Genomic DNA, 15,530 nt, shown 5'->3' with positions numbered 1-15,530 from the left:
AAAGAATTTTAGACCCGGAGGACCTTCCGCCTCAATCATCTCAGATAAGTACACTCTATCCAGCATGTGCCTCGCATCCCGGTCTGGCAGAAACCTTTCTCCTACGCGTTCCCCCAAAGGGTTCTGGTAAACTCCGATTCTTTCAGTTCCAGAATCAGCTTCATCGTAGCGTTCCGGTACCGCGGCTCGTGCCTGCCGGTATCTTGGTGGAGGCACTTCCTCCTCAACATAAGCTGCTCTTGCTGCGCGATAATTTTGCCCGGTTTCACCTCTACCGGCATAATCATTTCCGGCGTAGCCATTTCCGGCATAGCCACGACCTGCCCCTTGGCTTTTTCTTCCGGCCTCGTGTCGCTCGGCTTGTTGTTTTCCGGCAAGAACCGGATCATACACAGTCATTTGCTGCGCATTCACTTCTTTTTCTTTTCTTCTGTCTGGATGGGGGGACGATGCCTGCCCATGTTTTTTTATTTGCTTCCGGCATTCTTTTCCGAACGCACTGATTTTGACGCTGCAACTTTGTTTACCCTAGCAAGCTGCTCAGCATTTTGTTCATGTATCATGTCAAGCAACTCCCTAACTCGATCTTGTTGCTTTGCTAACGCATCTCCGGTAAGCGAGTCACACAGCTCTACTGCAGCCCTAGCAGCTTTTATGGTTTTATCTGGACTGTTGTACTTAGGTTTTTCTACGATGCTCAAAGATGCAGAGGTACTTTTTCCGGCAAGAACTTCCTTACGCAGATCCTGATCTAGGTTGCGAGCTCTAAGCCGGTTTTCCGGCACTCTAGCAGGTTGAGCGCTAACAGAAGCAAAGCCATGGGCAGCGTTATACTCACGTAGGGTTAGGTTCAGCTCGCGCTGCGCCCGGATGATGTCCACGCCTCCAGAGAGCAGCTTCTGCCGTTGTGCCTCCAGCTCCGCCTGAGCCGCTGCCGGATCGATGTTCTGCGCGATGGGTGTTGCCAGCATGCTCATGGCCGCTTGGAGAGGAGTCTCCGGTGGCGCTGTAGATGCACCCGCAGCCGCTTGGTCACGCTCGGTCGGCGGCTTGGCCGTGCGCGTGGACTTCGTCGGTCCAGCGCCTTCTGCCGCTGCACCCTTGCCGGCGTCAGCCGCGCCAACCATCAGCACCTGCAGGCTACCGGCGGCGCAGCCGCTGCGAACTGCAGACCTTGGCGGGTCCGGCGCTACCAGCACCGGCGAGAGGTACTGGCGCTCCGGGACGGTGCCGTAGTAGACGCGGTGGCTGCCGAACTAGATGACGCGGCCGTTCTTGGGGAACTTACCGCCGTTGGAGAAGCAGCCAGCGTTGTCGTTGATGAAATCCATCGAGAAGAGGCGGTAGACGAGGCCAGTGACCACGCGCTCGCCGGAGATGGTGAGGAGGTCCGCCCAAATATGAACTCCAGCAAGCGCAGCTGCTGGCCCCATGGTGGGCGCCAACTATCGTCGTGGTGAATAGACAGATGCCATGGGATGGCTTGAGTTGGGGCCGAATGTGCACTAGAGGATTCGGGGCGGGGGGGGGGTTGGTAACACAGGGATGAATTCCGGATGGATTACCGGTATCTTTATTGATGAACTTGGCCTTGGCCAGAGGTTGAAGAAGTACAGTACAAACACTACTTCTAACTTGGGATCTCTCTATTGCATAATCAGCTACCCCGTGCAAGGGTGTGCTCCCTCTCCTTATATAGGGGAGAGGGTGGCTTACAGGGGAAGAAACCCTAAGGGCATCTTTGACTAGACAAACTACTTTACAAAGCCTCTTTGGCACCAGGTGACACCGGTATGCCTTTAACCAGGAACGGTGACATCCTCCGGTAGCTTTTACGTCATCTTCTGCTTTGGCCTCAGAGCTTCGATTAAAGCTGAAGTGCTTCGCTCATCCTTGTCCTCTAGTCCTTGAGGGAATCTTTGACCAGCTTGTCGACGTGCTACAGTGTAGCCTGTACCGGTAGTCCGGTACCTTCTTAGCCTATTCCGGTATACCCCTCCTGCGATACCGGTATAGACTCACTTAGCCATAAACTTAACTTCATTGTCCGGAGTAATCTTTAAACCGGTACCTTTACAGCCTAAACAAGGCTAGTTTGGCATGCCTTTGGCATACCGGGGGTCATCCCCCCAACAGTACCTACCACGTTCCGTTAATATATGATCCACTATCTTGTTAAAAAAAAAAGGTCAACCGTGAGTTAGAGACATCTCGATATCACTTCTAAGAGCAAGTTTAATAGTATAGCCAGCTGCTGGCTATAAGCTAAGTGTCATGTCATCTATAGCCAACTTAGAGCCAACATATTCAATAGTAAGCTATAAAATGTAGTATTTTATCAATACTAGATGACCGGTTGCGCTATCGCGCAAATGACAGAATCAAATCAAAATTTAAACCATAAGTTTACAATATTTAATTATTATAAGAAATAGGTCGTAATTTAACTGCTTTAGTTTCTTCGAAGACACACCATTACATCGAGATGCTGCAGTAATTTTTTTCGATAACACACCATGGAAATGTGTACAATCTCACAGAAGAGAGCCAAAGAAGGCCAAGTTTACACTGCCAACAAGGGGTGGCAGCTCCCCACGAAAGTATACTCTCTCTACAGCCTTGCATCGGTATATCTAAAGGTTCAGGAAAAGAAAAAACAACGCCACGAAAAATGCATATAGTTAAATGCAGTAAGATAACTGCATGGTGGTAGAAGCCAGGTGTGGTGGCTCAAGATCGAGGTCGCCACCAGCACATCATCATAAATATCACGCATCTCCTCATAGACCAAGACTGATACATGCACCTGAAAACATGCCGATATGTGTACCAAAGTAATAGATAGCGACGCAGATTTATTTAGCAAGTGCAAAACCATACCATCGACTTTTATGAAATAAAAATGCGGTATGTGTACCAAGGTAATAGACAGCGACACAGATTTATTTAGCAAGTGCAAAACCATACCATCGACTTTTATGAAATAAAAATGCGGTGTTTCATCAAGGCACTTGAGAACCGTGATGGGCTCACAAAGGTCGAGCAAACTGGTGTACTCTTGTGGTGTCCAATTAAGAATGGGAGCTCAAGAATACAGTTCTGATGTCCACTGTTGTATTAGCAATTCATAATTCATAATCTATAAACAATTATGATAAAGACGGACAGTATTAAAACATCACAGAAAGAGAGGCAAGAAAAACAAACAAGTACATACACCAGGGAAGCTGCTGCTGATGAAGCTTATTGTCTAGATTCCTGGTTTGTTACAGCAGTCCTATAAAATAGAGCTACTTCTTCTGTAGAGCAACCTCGGAATGGTTACTCCCAACAAATATATGAAACCACCTTGAAAAAGCAATCAGTCAAGGACAAAAACAGACATTAACCTGTGAGCCCAATATGACCGGTCAATTCAGACCATGGCATTTGTGAACTGCGGCAGCAACCTGGATGGAAAAAAAAGGCCGTATGACATCTCTCCTTAACATCCCAGCACCTTAATTGCAATATTGCAAATAGATAGATGGAGCATAAATATTACATAAATTAATCTCAGCTAGGATTTTAATCGAACACCCTATAAGCATCGATGAGATCTTCTGGGATTAAATCGGATAGGAGGAGTGCGAGCGATGACCTGATCTCCGCCCTCGCCGCGTAGCAGGATTCCACAGAGAGAGATAGCCCGACGAAGGCACGCCAACATCTTCAGCGAAGAAGAAACCGTAGATGAGGCCTTGCAGATGTTCCCCTGACCGTTGTCCTCCCTGATGAACCGGAGCAAGGACCAGTTTTCCACCGATGCGCCTCCGTCCTGTCGTCCTGCTGGCGACAATACAACCAGGACGATGCGACCAAACTGTTAGAACCATAAGATCATATGACCCATCCAGCTTGACAGGAAAATCGGTCAAGAAACTAATACACGATATTCTCAAGTAATGACTAATGAATGAAAATGCAAAGAGCAGTGATTCCTGAATGTTTTCCTAAATGATAGAATACTATTGATTTATAAATGACCTGATATTGTAAGGTCGACTGAACATTTCTTCTATTATAAATGCACGCAAATAAAAAAAACTAATGCACTGTTCATTGAGCATTGTAAATACATAGCGCATTTTAGATTAGAGCAATTGCCAATTCCCACAACCAAAGGAGCAGTCAAATAAACATCTGTAGTGTTCAGCAAGGATTCAATCAATCTAAATGTGGTAACGAAACTAAACTGGGGCCAAACTATAAGTAGGTTAACTTTTGTGCTTAAGAGCCGCACCTTCCGGAGATAAGATGGATTGCATACACAGATATATGTGGGCATATCTAGTAAGCTAAATCATCACAACGCTGAGGCCAAATAGGCTATATCTTTGAAGCAGGTCACTTGTCCAAGAGGGGAAAATATCTTACACCTATTCTTTCTTCACTGTAGAAGCTGATATCACATATGAAAATTATGGAAAAGATTCCAGAACACTGAAGAAAATGAAATAGTTTTTCTTCACTGAAAAAAGAATGGCAGCAGGTACAAAGTTAAAAGCTATCATCTACGGCCAGATTAGAAAAAAACGTTGCTAAACAAGTAGATATCAACTAAAAGAGTTCATGGAAAAATCTTTGAAAAAAAGAGCGTTCAAACAATGGACTTTCTGCCTTTCTTAAACAAATGCATAGAACTTGGGAATTACCTTCAATGTAAGTTCCTACATAAGGTTAATAACACAGGGTTTAGGACACTCACCATTGTTTCGACTTCGACATCAAGTGGAGTTTTATTTTCTTTTTGTGTAGTCTCAGTCGATCACTGATGCTATACATAGCAAGGGGCAAGCCTGAGGAGAGAATGACGACGTCGTCGAGGTCGACTCTCAGTGGCGTTTGAGGGGCTCTGTTGTGGAAACTGAGGGGAAAGGATGATGGCGATGGCCCCTCCTTGTTCGTCTCTATGGCAGTGCACAACTTGGGCGACGATGGCGCATATGACTTGGCCTCTTTGTCTGTCTCGCTTCCAGTAAAGCGAGCCTTCTGGCCACCACACATGACGAGGAGGGACATGGTGGATGCAGAGGAGCTCGGTGACGATAGGTGGCACGGGGTCCCTGAATCAAAACAAAGACACGTCAAGCATTTGGAGACTCGAGGTGGGGTCAAAATATTTCACAACCTAACTGCTCATTCACAAATTAATTAGTCAGGTCAAATAAGAACCAACCAAGAGCAGGCTATCTTTTTCTCTTTGCCATATCCATCCATCAGAGCACATCATGGTATAATACTTTTGAAAAAATTCAGTGAAATCAGAAAGAGAAGAAAGAAAAGCTTTTTGACTTGGGATTTAAGGCAACCATATAGAAGACCATTAGATTATCACTGATTTGTTAAGGGGTGAAAAATGTGTTGGATTATAGAACCATAATTTCATTAGAAATAGAAGAAAACAATATTTTCATACCACATATTAAACAACATGCACACACGGTAATAACTATCGTGAATCACATGAACAAACTAAAAGCTGAAGAATATTCTTTTGTTTATTATACGACAAACCATGAGCTGAACTGAAAAGAATATCAATATTATGATTAAAATCAAACCCATTGTATTCATGGGGAGAACATCCAGAGAAGCAACTCTGCTTCATAGGACTAAAATAATAGCTGTTATCTCTCAAACAATTAGTTGAACATTATGACTGCAAACTAAGCCCACATTGCAAAAAAAAAATCCATGATATGTGCGATCTGAGGAATAAAAACAGCAGCAGCAGACAAAATATAGGCAAAGGCAATTACCTTTCAAGAAAAAGTAAAGGAAAGACATCTTACCATATCAAGAAAACGTAAATGGCTATTCCCATAACAAAATATATGTCTTTCATTGAGTTATTTCCGCCTTCTCAAATAAACTGAGCCAATCCAATTGACTCACAAAATGATTTTTTTTCTACTCATTACCCTCAAGACCAATCTGTCAAAAAAAAAATAAGAGGCATGATTTATTTTTAGGCAAGATAAAATCATACATATCAAGCTTTGAGTTGGTGACATTCTGGCAAAGCAATCTATATGCTTGAATGCAAATAAATTTGTATGTTCACCTAATGATAATGATAATTACACAGAAATAAAAGGCACCATGCCATATTTTGAAAAAATGAAGAAGATAGATAGCTGGTTTTGGCATAAAACCGAGATACTTAGAATGAATCTAATTCACGGAAGCAATGAAATATATTAGACCATTTCCAAATTTCACCACGCATAATATTTAATGACCAACCCCACCAAATTATTCCCTTCAGATCAAAGCATATCCACTCAACTGCAGGATAAAAGTAAATTGTCTGAACATAAAACCACACCAAAGTTGCAACTAAAGTCGTAACATTTTTTGTAAAATAATTAACACATTAAACACTTGAATGGATAGTAAGGGAAATGCTAAAATATTGCAGATTGTTAATCGTAAGTCCTACACATTCTCATGAACTATTTTTTTCCTGTACTTGAAGGCAACAAAGATGCAAAGTTGAAAATTACCAAATACCTTCAAGCCCATCCAACCGGTGATGCCGTGATCATCCCTAGACGGACTTATAACAGCGGCATAATGGTTGTCAGCTAGGCACAAAAAACAAGGTATAATCGCACAACAGGAAGTCCTAGCAAAAACGAAGAAAGGAGCGACCAGGATGTCGACCTCGCCGCTACTGGATGCGCTCATGCTTGCGGAGAAGCACTTGTGTAGAGGCCGGGACTACCCGCAGCATGGTGCTTGGTCTAAGACCTTATGATGGAAAGTCACCTTCATTGCTGGAAAGAAAATAGTACCAAATCAGAATTATGATTACTGGTAAAACCTGATACCTCCTCCTTGCATATAACCACTCCACAAACTCCATACAATCACCATGATGATAAGATGCATAGAAAGATATGGGCAAAAAGAAAATAAGAGAAGCCTCGTACAAATACCTGCATTTCATCAAATACGTGTGCATCTGGCCATGGTTGACCTGCTCCTACAGATCCTCTTCTTCTGACTTTTCTTACTTAAATCTTGTACAAATTGCAAAAATCTGCAGCAAGCCATACAAAACATCAATCGTCTTGTTACTTTAAGATCAATGGCCATCGACTTAAAAATATCTTTTTTGCTGGAGCCTAAAGAGGAGAACCCAGAACCAAACAAAATCGAGATCCAAAAGGAAATTTAGGGAGATAAGAGGCCGTTCTAGGAGATGGAATAAGAAGAGTTGGGGAATCACCTACTTCTCTGGTTGATTAGTCGTTCCCTTCCCAGTGTTGGTCGCTACACAAAAGAAGAGAAACAAGAAGTTAGAGATGGAAAGGAGGAGACGGAAAGAGGAGGGAGAAGCAGACCTCACTAACACATGCAGCGAGGAAGCAGGGATCCGCTCATGGCGGACTCGCCGGCGCGCTCGCAACGGCTAACCCTAGCCCACCATCTCATCGAGCTCGTCGGCCGTGGTCACACAGCCGGTCTCTCAGCGCCACCTCCTGTGGAGGCGCTCGTCGACGGGCCCTGGCCGCCGCAGCCGGTCTCCCCCGCTCCGCCTTCTCTTCAAATCTTCATCTTTTCTCCTCCCTGGAAGAACCATCTTCAATCCCGATGGATCTGGTGTCCGTGCCTCCTCCGGTCGTCCTAACCAACGAGCAAGCACGGGGTTGGTGGTAGGAGGCGGGCTCATCACCCTTTTGTCCGCAGCATGGAAGGCCAACAGTCTCCAAATTTGGATTCCACACAACCTGAAAGACATCGCCCCTACAGCTGCAAACTGTGCAGCACAAAGTATCAGATGCTTAACTGCATATCAGTTAAGGATAGCAGGTAGATTAACTGACCAATGAAAAGCAGAAAATTAAGACTGACGTAAAGAGGTAACAATAAAGAAAATCAGTCACAGTTGTCGGAAGCATGCAAGCTTCTTGATAGTTTTCACAAGTAAAATACTTAATAGTTGCATCACAAGATGCCGTAGCCAAGATCCATTAATTGAACGAAATGAAGAACAATGAGTTGACCTGACAAAGTATGATATAAGCTATGAATAGGAAGCATGGCAAACTGAAAATGAGGAACATATATTTTCACAGAAGTAAACCTTGGCACCAACATTAATGGTAAAAAGATTTACCTTCTTTCTATAATTTCTTTTATTTATTGTGGGAAGTGGTAGAACACAGCTGCAGTAGCAACAAAAATGGATATCTGAGCATTCATGCCATGATGTAGTGTAGGTTGCACTCAAACAAATTTTTAATAGAACTTGTAACGCCAACAAGAACCTATCTTTGCATTAAAACCACATTAAAAAATGAGGACAATATTAATGGTATTATTAAATAATAACCAATCAAGATAAGTGTGAGCATAGATAGAGAATTCATAAACTTGCATGTATAATTTACGTTTAACCATAATTCTCCTCAAATGTTCCGTAATTACAGCCGGAGGAAAATAACACATATGAAAAATATTTTAATAAATACAAAATAACAAACCAGACGGGAATCTTTTCATAGGAACATAGGCTTTAAGATGTTTCAAACACTGATGGCTAAAGCACTCAAGGATGGAAGGGATAAGGACCATAAATTCAAACTATGCAGTAATCATGCTTTAATCTAGGAAATAGCTCCCTTCCTCGCTACAGGAAGAGAAATTAAAATAGGGAAGGAACAAGAAGGAAGAGCTAAAATAGGGAGGAAGGAACAAGAAGGAAAGAGCTCACCACGGGAGGTAGTGATGTCCTCCAGCGAGCGGCGCCATGACCTTGGCCCAGCCTGAGTCATCTTCCTCCTCTGCACCCGTGCAGATGAGGTCATTCTTACCATCTTGTTCACCTTCCCCAGCCACTGGTTCAGATCGGATGAGGGTGCGAGCTCTAGAGTGGGGAAATGGTGACCACGGCCACGGGCAGAGGTGGCAGAGCAGACGGACATGGGGCGCCACGGAAGAGGCCAGTAAAATGCATCCTGAGACCCTCTCCTGCAGCGCCGCGCCGCCGCCCTCCTAACTTTCTTATATCCTTTGAGAACTGCAAATAGAACTACAACAACATTAGTCAATATCACAAAAGATATTCTAGCAAGATATTGAACTGTTTGATATTTCTAGAGATAGTAGGATTGCAAGATATGCAAAAAAAGGTAGATTATTAAAGAAAATATATTAAATGATGTTTTGGGGAAAGTTCTTGCCGCTTTTGTAAGTAACCATTTATCTACCTAGGCTGAAACTAACAACCATTCTCTGAATGGTTACTGACCAATCTGAGCTGCATCTATATGTGTTAGGTGTGAGCTATCATCAGGTCCACTGAAAAAATATTGTTCCTCCAGTAAAACCCACCAGACACCACAATTTTCTGGATTATGTGCTAATCATTCTAAAATGGCAGGTCAACTCTACACATATCACAAAATGATTTCTGTAAAGCGTAATGATTTCTGTAATGTAGCAACAGCCATAGAACGTAATGATTCCTGTAAAACAAGATATGTAGACATAGATGACATGCTGAAATTCCTTTTTTGGAGATCACCTTTCCAATAAGCAAGTCAACATAAATAACAGCTATTTTTGGAACTTTAAAATGAATTTGAATTATCCCCTAGTTTTTACTGATATTTTGTTACCATCTGCGAGCTAGCTTGCAGACATAGTCACATAGTTTTATCTTTTCTTTGAAAGGTGATATATGTAAGTTTGTCACAAGTTACTATTCTATCAAGCTACCTTGTTTTATAATCTTTTTTTGAAAAACCAAGACATAACCTTTTTTTTACAAAGCAGCAATGGGTTAATATTCGTAGTGAAGATCATGAAAACTCACATTAGAATAAAAATATGGTCAGCACTTAGCCTCTGTTCTCCAGATCAGTACATATGACCTAAAACTAATTAAACAAACATATCAGTGTGTGATAATCTACCTCTATGAATTGAAGATGACAACAGTTTTTATTTATGTCGTATGACCAAATAAGCTGCAATACGTATAATCTCTTCTTTGTCTCTCCTATAAATAATAATTACTGGAACCCTCATGCCAGAGAAAATCCCTACCGAGCACCGCTTACACCGCAGCAGTTACTGGAATCCTCGGGCTGTTTTTGCAGCTGCAAGTGAACACATGATAAGCACCAATGCAGAACGGAGATTCTGAGGACAGAAACATCATCTACTTGGACACAACGTGATGTCATTCATATATGCCACACATTAATTAGAAGGTGGCATGAAACTATTCAGAGATCAGATTAGAACGTAAGACTACCAACAAAAGGCTAATAGGGAAATGCCACAAATGGGAGAGAAGCCAAACCATAAGGTGATTTGTCTCTGAACACTATCTTCATTTTTACAACAGAAAACAAGATCAGAGCGCTCTATATGCAGCTCTAGGAGGCCAACCTGACGTTTAACGTAAGACTACCAACAAAAGGCTAATAGGGAAATGCCACAAATGGGAGAGAAGCCAAACCATAAGGTGATTTGTCTCTGAACACTATCTTCATTTTTACAACAGAAAACAAGATCAGGGCGCTCTATATGCAGCTCTAGGAGGCCAACCTGACATCGCTGTTGCAGGACACGGAAGAGGGAGGAGGCACGGCTGCCTCCGCTCCTTGCCAGCCATGTCCCAGAGTCTTCTTCAATTTAAATGTCAACTCAGATAGTTTCAAGCCTGCAAAACAAGAATTTGACTCTGTTAGAGACGAATATTTATGGGGGTCACGAGACAGCATAAAAATTCGTACCACACATAGACTATACAAATAAATGTTAGCTAGACCTGAAGCTATTAGACACTGGCACGAGAGGTTGTGTTCTGGCCATAACACAATGTGGCTATGTGATGCAGATCGGTAGGCCGTAAAGAGATATACTTATGACATTGCCTTGCTCTCATTCCGATACAGTTGGGTCAATAGAGTGAGTAGACCTGGCACCATGAGCATCATCTCCCAAACAGACTAAACAACCGTTGACAACGAATTTACCCTGACTGGGGAAGATTCATAGAAGAGGCAGCAGATCTCCTTCGCGCTACTTGATATGGTCTCTCGCCGACATACAATCACCTCGTGCAAAGGCCTGTGAAATATTCAAAAAATAAACAGACATGATGGAGAACCTAAGAATACGTGAAGAGGAGAAGATACACATAAAGAGGCTCACCTGCACCCAATGAGGAGGAGAGGAGGGAGGCGCTGCCTCCGAACTGCCTCCGAACCGCAGAGCTTGCACACACTTGGTCGCCACCACTCCATCCATGGCCGCTACGGCGGCGTCGACCCGCGGCGGCGGCTGATGCGGCCCCTGCCCACATACTCTTCGCACGGTGATGCCCGCGACCGGCGGTTACCATGGCCTCCCCGCGCTCCACGCAGCAGCGCCCCCCGGCAACTGTCCTTCGCCCCGCTCTCTAGATGCGAGGTATACGAGGCAGTGGCACCTGCGCTCCCTCCTGGCTCACGTCGGCTGCGGCGGGCTGCCTCCCCTCATCCCTCCTGCAGCGTCTGGATTGGGAAGGAGAAGAGGAGATGGCGCGGATTGGAGGAGGAGGAGAAGGAAGGTGGCAGCCGATTGGAAGACGGGAGAGGAGCTGGGGATTGGGGGAGGAGAGGAGGCAAGCGATTGGGGACGGGAGGACATCTAGGGTTTTCACCCGGTCCAAAAGAAAGGCGAATGAAGACGACGCGAACAAGCGCGCGTTGCTGCCTCTCGCTCGAGGGTCCGCCTGTGCTCTGGCCCAGTCGTCATGCACCAACAATGAGAAGCAGCTGGTGAGAAAAAGAACCACTTGATCGGACGGCTGAGGTAGAAAGTGGAATCTAAAATTTACTGTGCAGGGTGCGTCCAGGATCTTTTTGCCCCTTTTGGTGCTTTGGCTGGCCGAGTAGCGTAGCATCATTTATAGAAGTAATATAACTCACCTTTCACTTTCACAAAATGCCTAGGAGCACGTGCTGGCTCTTGCATAAGAGCTCACTTCTCTTCTCTCTCCTCATCTCTCTCCTCCAACTAAGCAATACTATAATATTTTAATCCTTATAGCCAGCTGACTACTACCAGCTACCTCCGTCCCAGTTCATAGGGCTTGCGCGTATCCCTAGGTTGTCAAATTAGCTAAGATAATATCATTTGTATAATATAAAAATTATATCATTAGAAAGTAGAGCATCTAAGCTTTCTAATGATATATATTTTGTAATACATATGTTGCATTATCATCGTCAAATTTACGATCTAGGGACACGCGTAAGGCCTGTGAACTGGGACGGAGGCCCTTGCTCTAAATACTTCTTCTGCCAGCATTCAATGCATATTGATATCGACCAAATACTTCTTCTGCCAGCATTCAATGCATATTGATATCGACCAAATTGTCCTAATTCTAAACACACGCCCGTCAGTGCAAGAGGCAACTCAACTTGACTGCACCTAGCCACTTACCCTTTACATCTGCAGCAATGACTGCTCCCCTGAGTGGGAGGACGGTATTTGCCTTTGTAGAATCTAGCAATGACTGCTCCCCATGGATCACATTGGTAGAATCTAGAAAGGAACCACAAAATTTTGCTCTCAGAATGCTGAGTTACCTGTAAAGTATAAGACTTCAGTGGAAGTGATCAGTAGATCAGTAGATCACGCCACTGCTCCTAATCTGATACAAAATGTTATTGTTCCTAACCCTAATCTAGACAGTTGATCACATTTCCGCAGAAAAGCGGAGAACAAAATGAAGGCCCTCGGATCTATAATATTGTGATGGTCATAAACAGTATCAGCTGTACTTTACTCCATTTATCCCTTGTAGCTGTTGCTCCCGTCTTGTGGTTCAGTCTCAGCCTTCATTACCATAACTACCTGCTGGGAGAAGTTTGTTGCTCTAAAATCAACGAGTTTGGCTTTGTAGCCATGAAGATCTTGCTGGTGACTCATTTGTTTTGTTAGCTTGAAATCGAGAAAATCTTCGTAATCTGTTAATCTTCAACCGAATTGAGGGAACCTTTCGAGCTATGGTCTTCCAGATCATCTGGACAGCATCGTCAGGCTGAGACGGGTACTGGTATTCAAAGTGCCGTTCGACCTCCTTCAGTTTGTTCCACATGCTTGTCCACTCCTCTTGACTTATTCCTTTAATCAGGTTTATCAGAAAGCCCTTCTTGACTGCATCTGCGCCGCGCACTATGATGCAGAACTTGGAGTAGTCAAGGACATCTTCAAACGGGAGCTCAATCTCGTCGCTGATGATGACGGGCACACAGTGGCTGACTATGGAATCGAACAGGCGGTTGGAGGACGGTGTGTCCCCTGCAATGTTGAGGCAGAATTTGGACGCCCGCATCCCCCGCGTCGATTGCTCAATCCCATTTCCGGCCACACTCCCAAACGAGAAATGCACATCTTTCTCATCTTTGAGAAGATAATACAGTTCCTGCCGAATGAAACCACCCTGCAACATTGTGTAGTCAGAAGATTATCAACCATGTAAAACATCCATATTTGCACATAATTCATCCATTCTCAGGACCTCAATTTTCAGACGGTCAATAATTACTAGATATTGCTTACTAAACCACCAGATTATAAAAGTTTACCACAAATGTGAGGGCGACATTGAATTATGATTGTTAACCTTATGGGTTATAGAACTACTTAAGTACCCATATCTGGGTTTATAAATGCACAGATAACACTGATATAAAAGAAGTGATTAGCTACCAAATTGAACGAACAAAGCAATATATAGCAGTTTGAAGTGATTGCCAACCAAAGTGAGTTGGATTAGCCTATTTGGGAACGAGGCAAAGCCAATGGCATTGATTATGCAACTAGGACATTCCAATGCAGTTTCAAAGCAAGTGCCACGGATGGTGTCCAGAGGAGGATCGTGCAAGCATAGGACTGAGTTCTTAAATGAGTAGTCAAGTAGACGTCAAACATTCTCAAATCTATATAGGGGAAGAAGACATGCAAAGGAATTGTTTAACTATGGGCACATTATTTAATTAGAAGTTGAGTAATCCCACCACGACTTGGATATTTCTGCATCGGCTACAGCAAGCGAGTTACTCCAATGAGAGGGTAGGGGGTACTCACATCCTTCCTGTAGATGGCGCCTTGGAAGTAGAGCAATGTGGGTCGTTGGTTGTATCCGGCGGTGTCATTGAAGAAGTTGTCGACCATGTGCAGGTAAGGCGCGACGACGTCCTTGTGGACGTTGGCGACGCTGTGCGGGTACCTCCCGAAGTCGCATAGGACGAATACGCAGGGCCATAGCCTGTAGCGCGCGTGGAGCATCCCGTTGGGGTGGTGCGCGAGCACGACGTGGTCCCTGCCGCCGGACCTGCGCCACTCGGGGCGCGCGGCGAGGAAGTCGAGGAGCCTCCGCTGCAGCGCGCGGTCGTCGCTGGCCCGGGCCTTGGAGTGGCGGTTGAAGCTGAGGGAGGCGAAGAAGGGCACGAAGACGACGTCGGCGGCGGCGGGGTCGCGCACCCGCGCGGCGGTGCACGGCGTGGGCGCGCCCTGCTCGGAGGCGAGCAGGTCGAGCGTGAGCCAGTACTCGATGCTGTGCTGCAGGTTGAGCCCCCCGGGGTAGTTGGGAACGTCGTGGGGCGTGAGGAGGTCGGGCCACGGGGCGGTGGCGGTGGTGGCGGGGTTCCAGTCGAGCAGGCCGAAGTGGAACTCGGGGGGCAGGTCGTACATGTAGACCCGGAGGAGGGCCTTGTCTGGGTTGCATTTGGTGGCGGGGGTGGGGGAGCGGAGCCCCTGGCGGCGGGCGGGCGCGGCGGCGGAGTCGAGGAGGAGGTACCAGGAGGCGAAGAAGAGCGCGGCGGCGAGGGAGAAGAACCAGACGAGCGGGCTCCGGCAGGAGGCGGAGGCGGAGGCGGCCATGGCGGCGCTAGCGGTGGGCGTGGCAATGCGGGGCGGCGTGGCGGGGGTGGGCGGCCATGGCGCTCGGATCTGAGGGAGTGGGGATACGTGGGCGGGCGTGGTGGGTCAGTGGCGGCCGCGGTGTGGTGCCTCGATCGGGTGGAGGCGTCGCGTGGGGCTACCCGATCGAGGGGGTGGATCTGGGGGGAGTCGACGGTGAACCGGGGAACGGCTTCTTCTTTCTTTCCAGATCCACGCAAGGACGCACGCACTTCCATCCCTTTGCTGTGGCTGCTCTTTCGCCGCTTTCCTCGATGACCTTGGAAATACACTGATTCGCCAAGGCCATGTGCAAGGGATCTAAAGTAGAATCCCACCTTCATTTTATTTTTTAATGTGGACATCTCCTGTCCCGTTTCAATCTATTTAGCATCTCCACCGAGCCGACCCATTTCGGGTGTCCAAATTAACCGCTGCCTCCGTTTTCATCGGCCTGATGCCTCCGTTTTCATCGGCCCGATGACGTGAAAATGGTCATGCGTCTGTTTTCATCGGCCTGATGCCTCCGTTTTCATCGGTCCGATGACGTGAAAATGGTCATGCGTCTGTTT

At 45.6% G+C, this 15,530-nt stretch overlaps 1 protein-coding gene and 1 long non-coding RNA gene across 3 annotated transcripts; both read right to left on the bottom strand.

The window, feature by feature from the left end:
• Positions 1-3,317: 3,317 nt before the first annotated feature.
• LOC124698256 lies at positions 3,318-7,081 on the bottom strand. Of its 2 annotated transcripts, none has more exons than XR_007000911.1 (6): positions 6,984-7,081; positions 6,556-6,821; positions 5,835-5,976; positions 4,748-5,105; positions 3,641-3,828; positions 3,318-3,449 (listed from the first exon to the last, which is right to left on the bottom strand). It is a non-coding gene; the product is annotated as an uncharacterized LOC124698256 (long non-coding RNA). The 2 variants fall into 2 exon arrangements; XR_007000912.1 differs by having other exon boundaries at positions 3,641-3,825.
• A 5,623-nt stretch (positions 7,082-12,704) lies between these two features.
• On the bottom strand, positions 12,705-14,940 carry LOC124698254 (probable arabinosyltransferase ARAD1). Its single transcript, XM_047230760.1, has 2 exons — positions 14,146-14,940; positions 12,705-13,498 (listed from the first exon to the last, which is right to left on the bottom strand). Exons 1-2 carry the CDS (start codon positions 14,938-14,940, stop codon positions 12,938-12,940), a joined length of 1,356 nt encoding a protein of 451 aa, XP_047086716.1. The 3' UTR covers positions 12,705-12,937.
• Positions 14,941-15,530: the final 590 nt, after the last annotated feature.

Source organism: Lolium rigidum, chromosome 3 (assembly GCF_022539505.1).
Source record: "Lolium rigidum isolate FL_2022 chromosome 3, APGP_CSIRO_Lrig_0.1, whole genome shotgun sequence".
Classification (NCBI taxonomy): domain Eukaryota; kingdom Viridiplantae; phylum Streptophyta; class Magnoliopsida; order Poales; family Poaceae; genus Lolium; species Lolium rigidum.
The sequence above is the reverse complement of the archived record's forward strand: the minus strand, read 5'-3'. Positions and strand labels throughout refer to the sequence as shown.

What these genes read in the sequence shown, in the direction of transcription:
- LOC124698254 (XM_047230760.1), bottom strand. Translation starts at nt 14,940, where the DNA reads ATGGCCGCCTCCGCCTCCGCCTCCTGCCGGAGCCCGCTCGTCTGGTTC. An exon ending in GCGCCATCTACAGGAAGGAT is followed by an intron (nt 13,499 to 14,145) that starts GTGAGTACCCCC and finishes ACAATGTTGCAG; the next exon opens with GGTGGTTTCATTCGGCAGGA.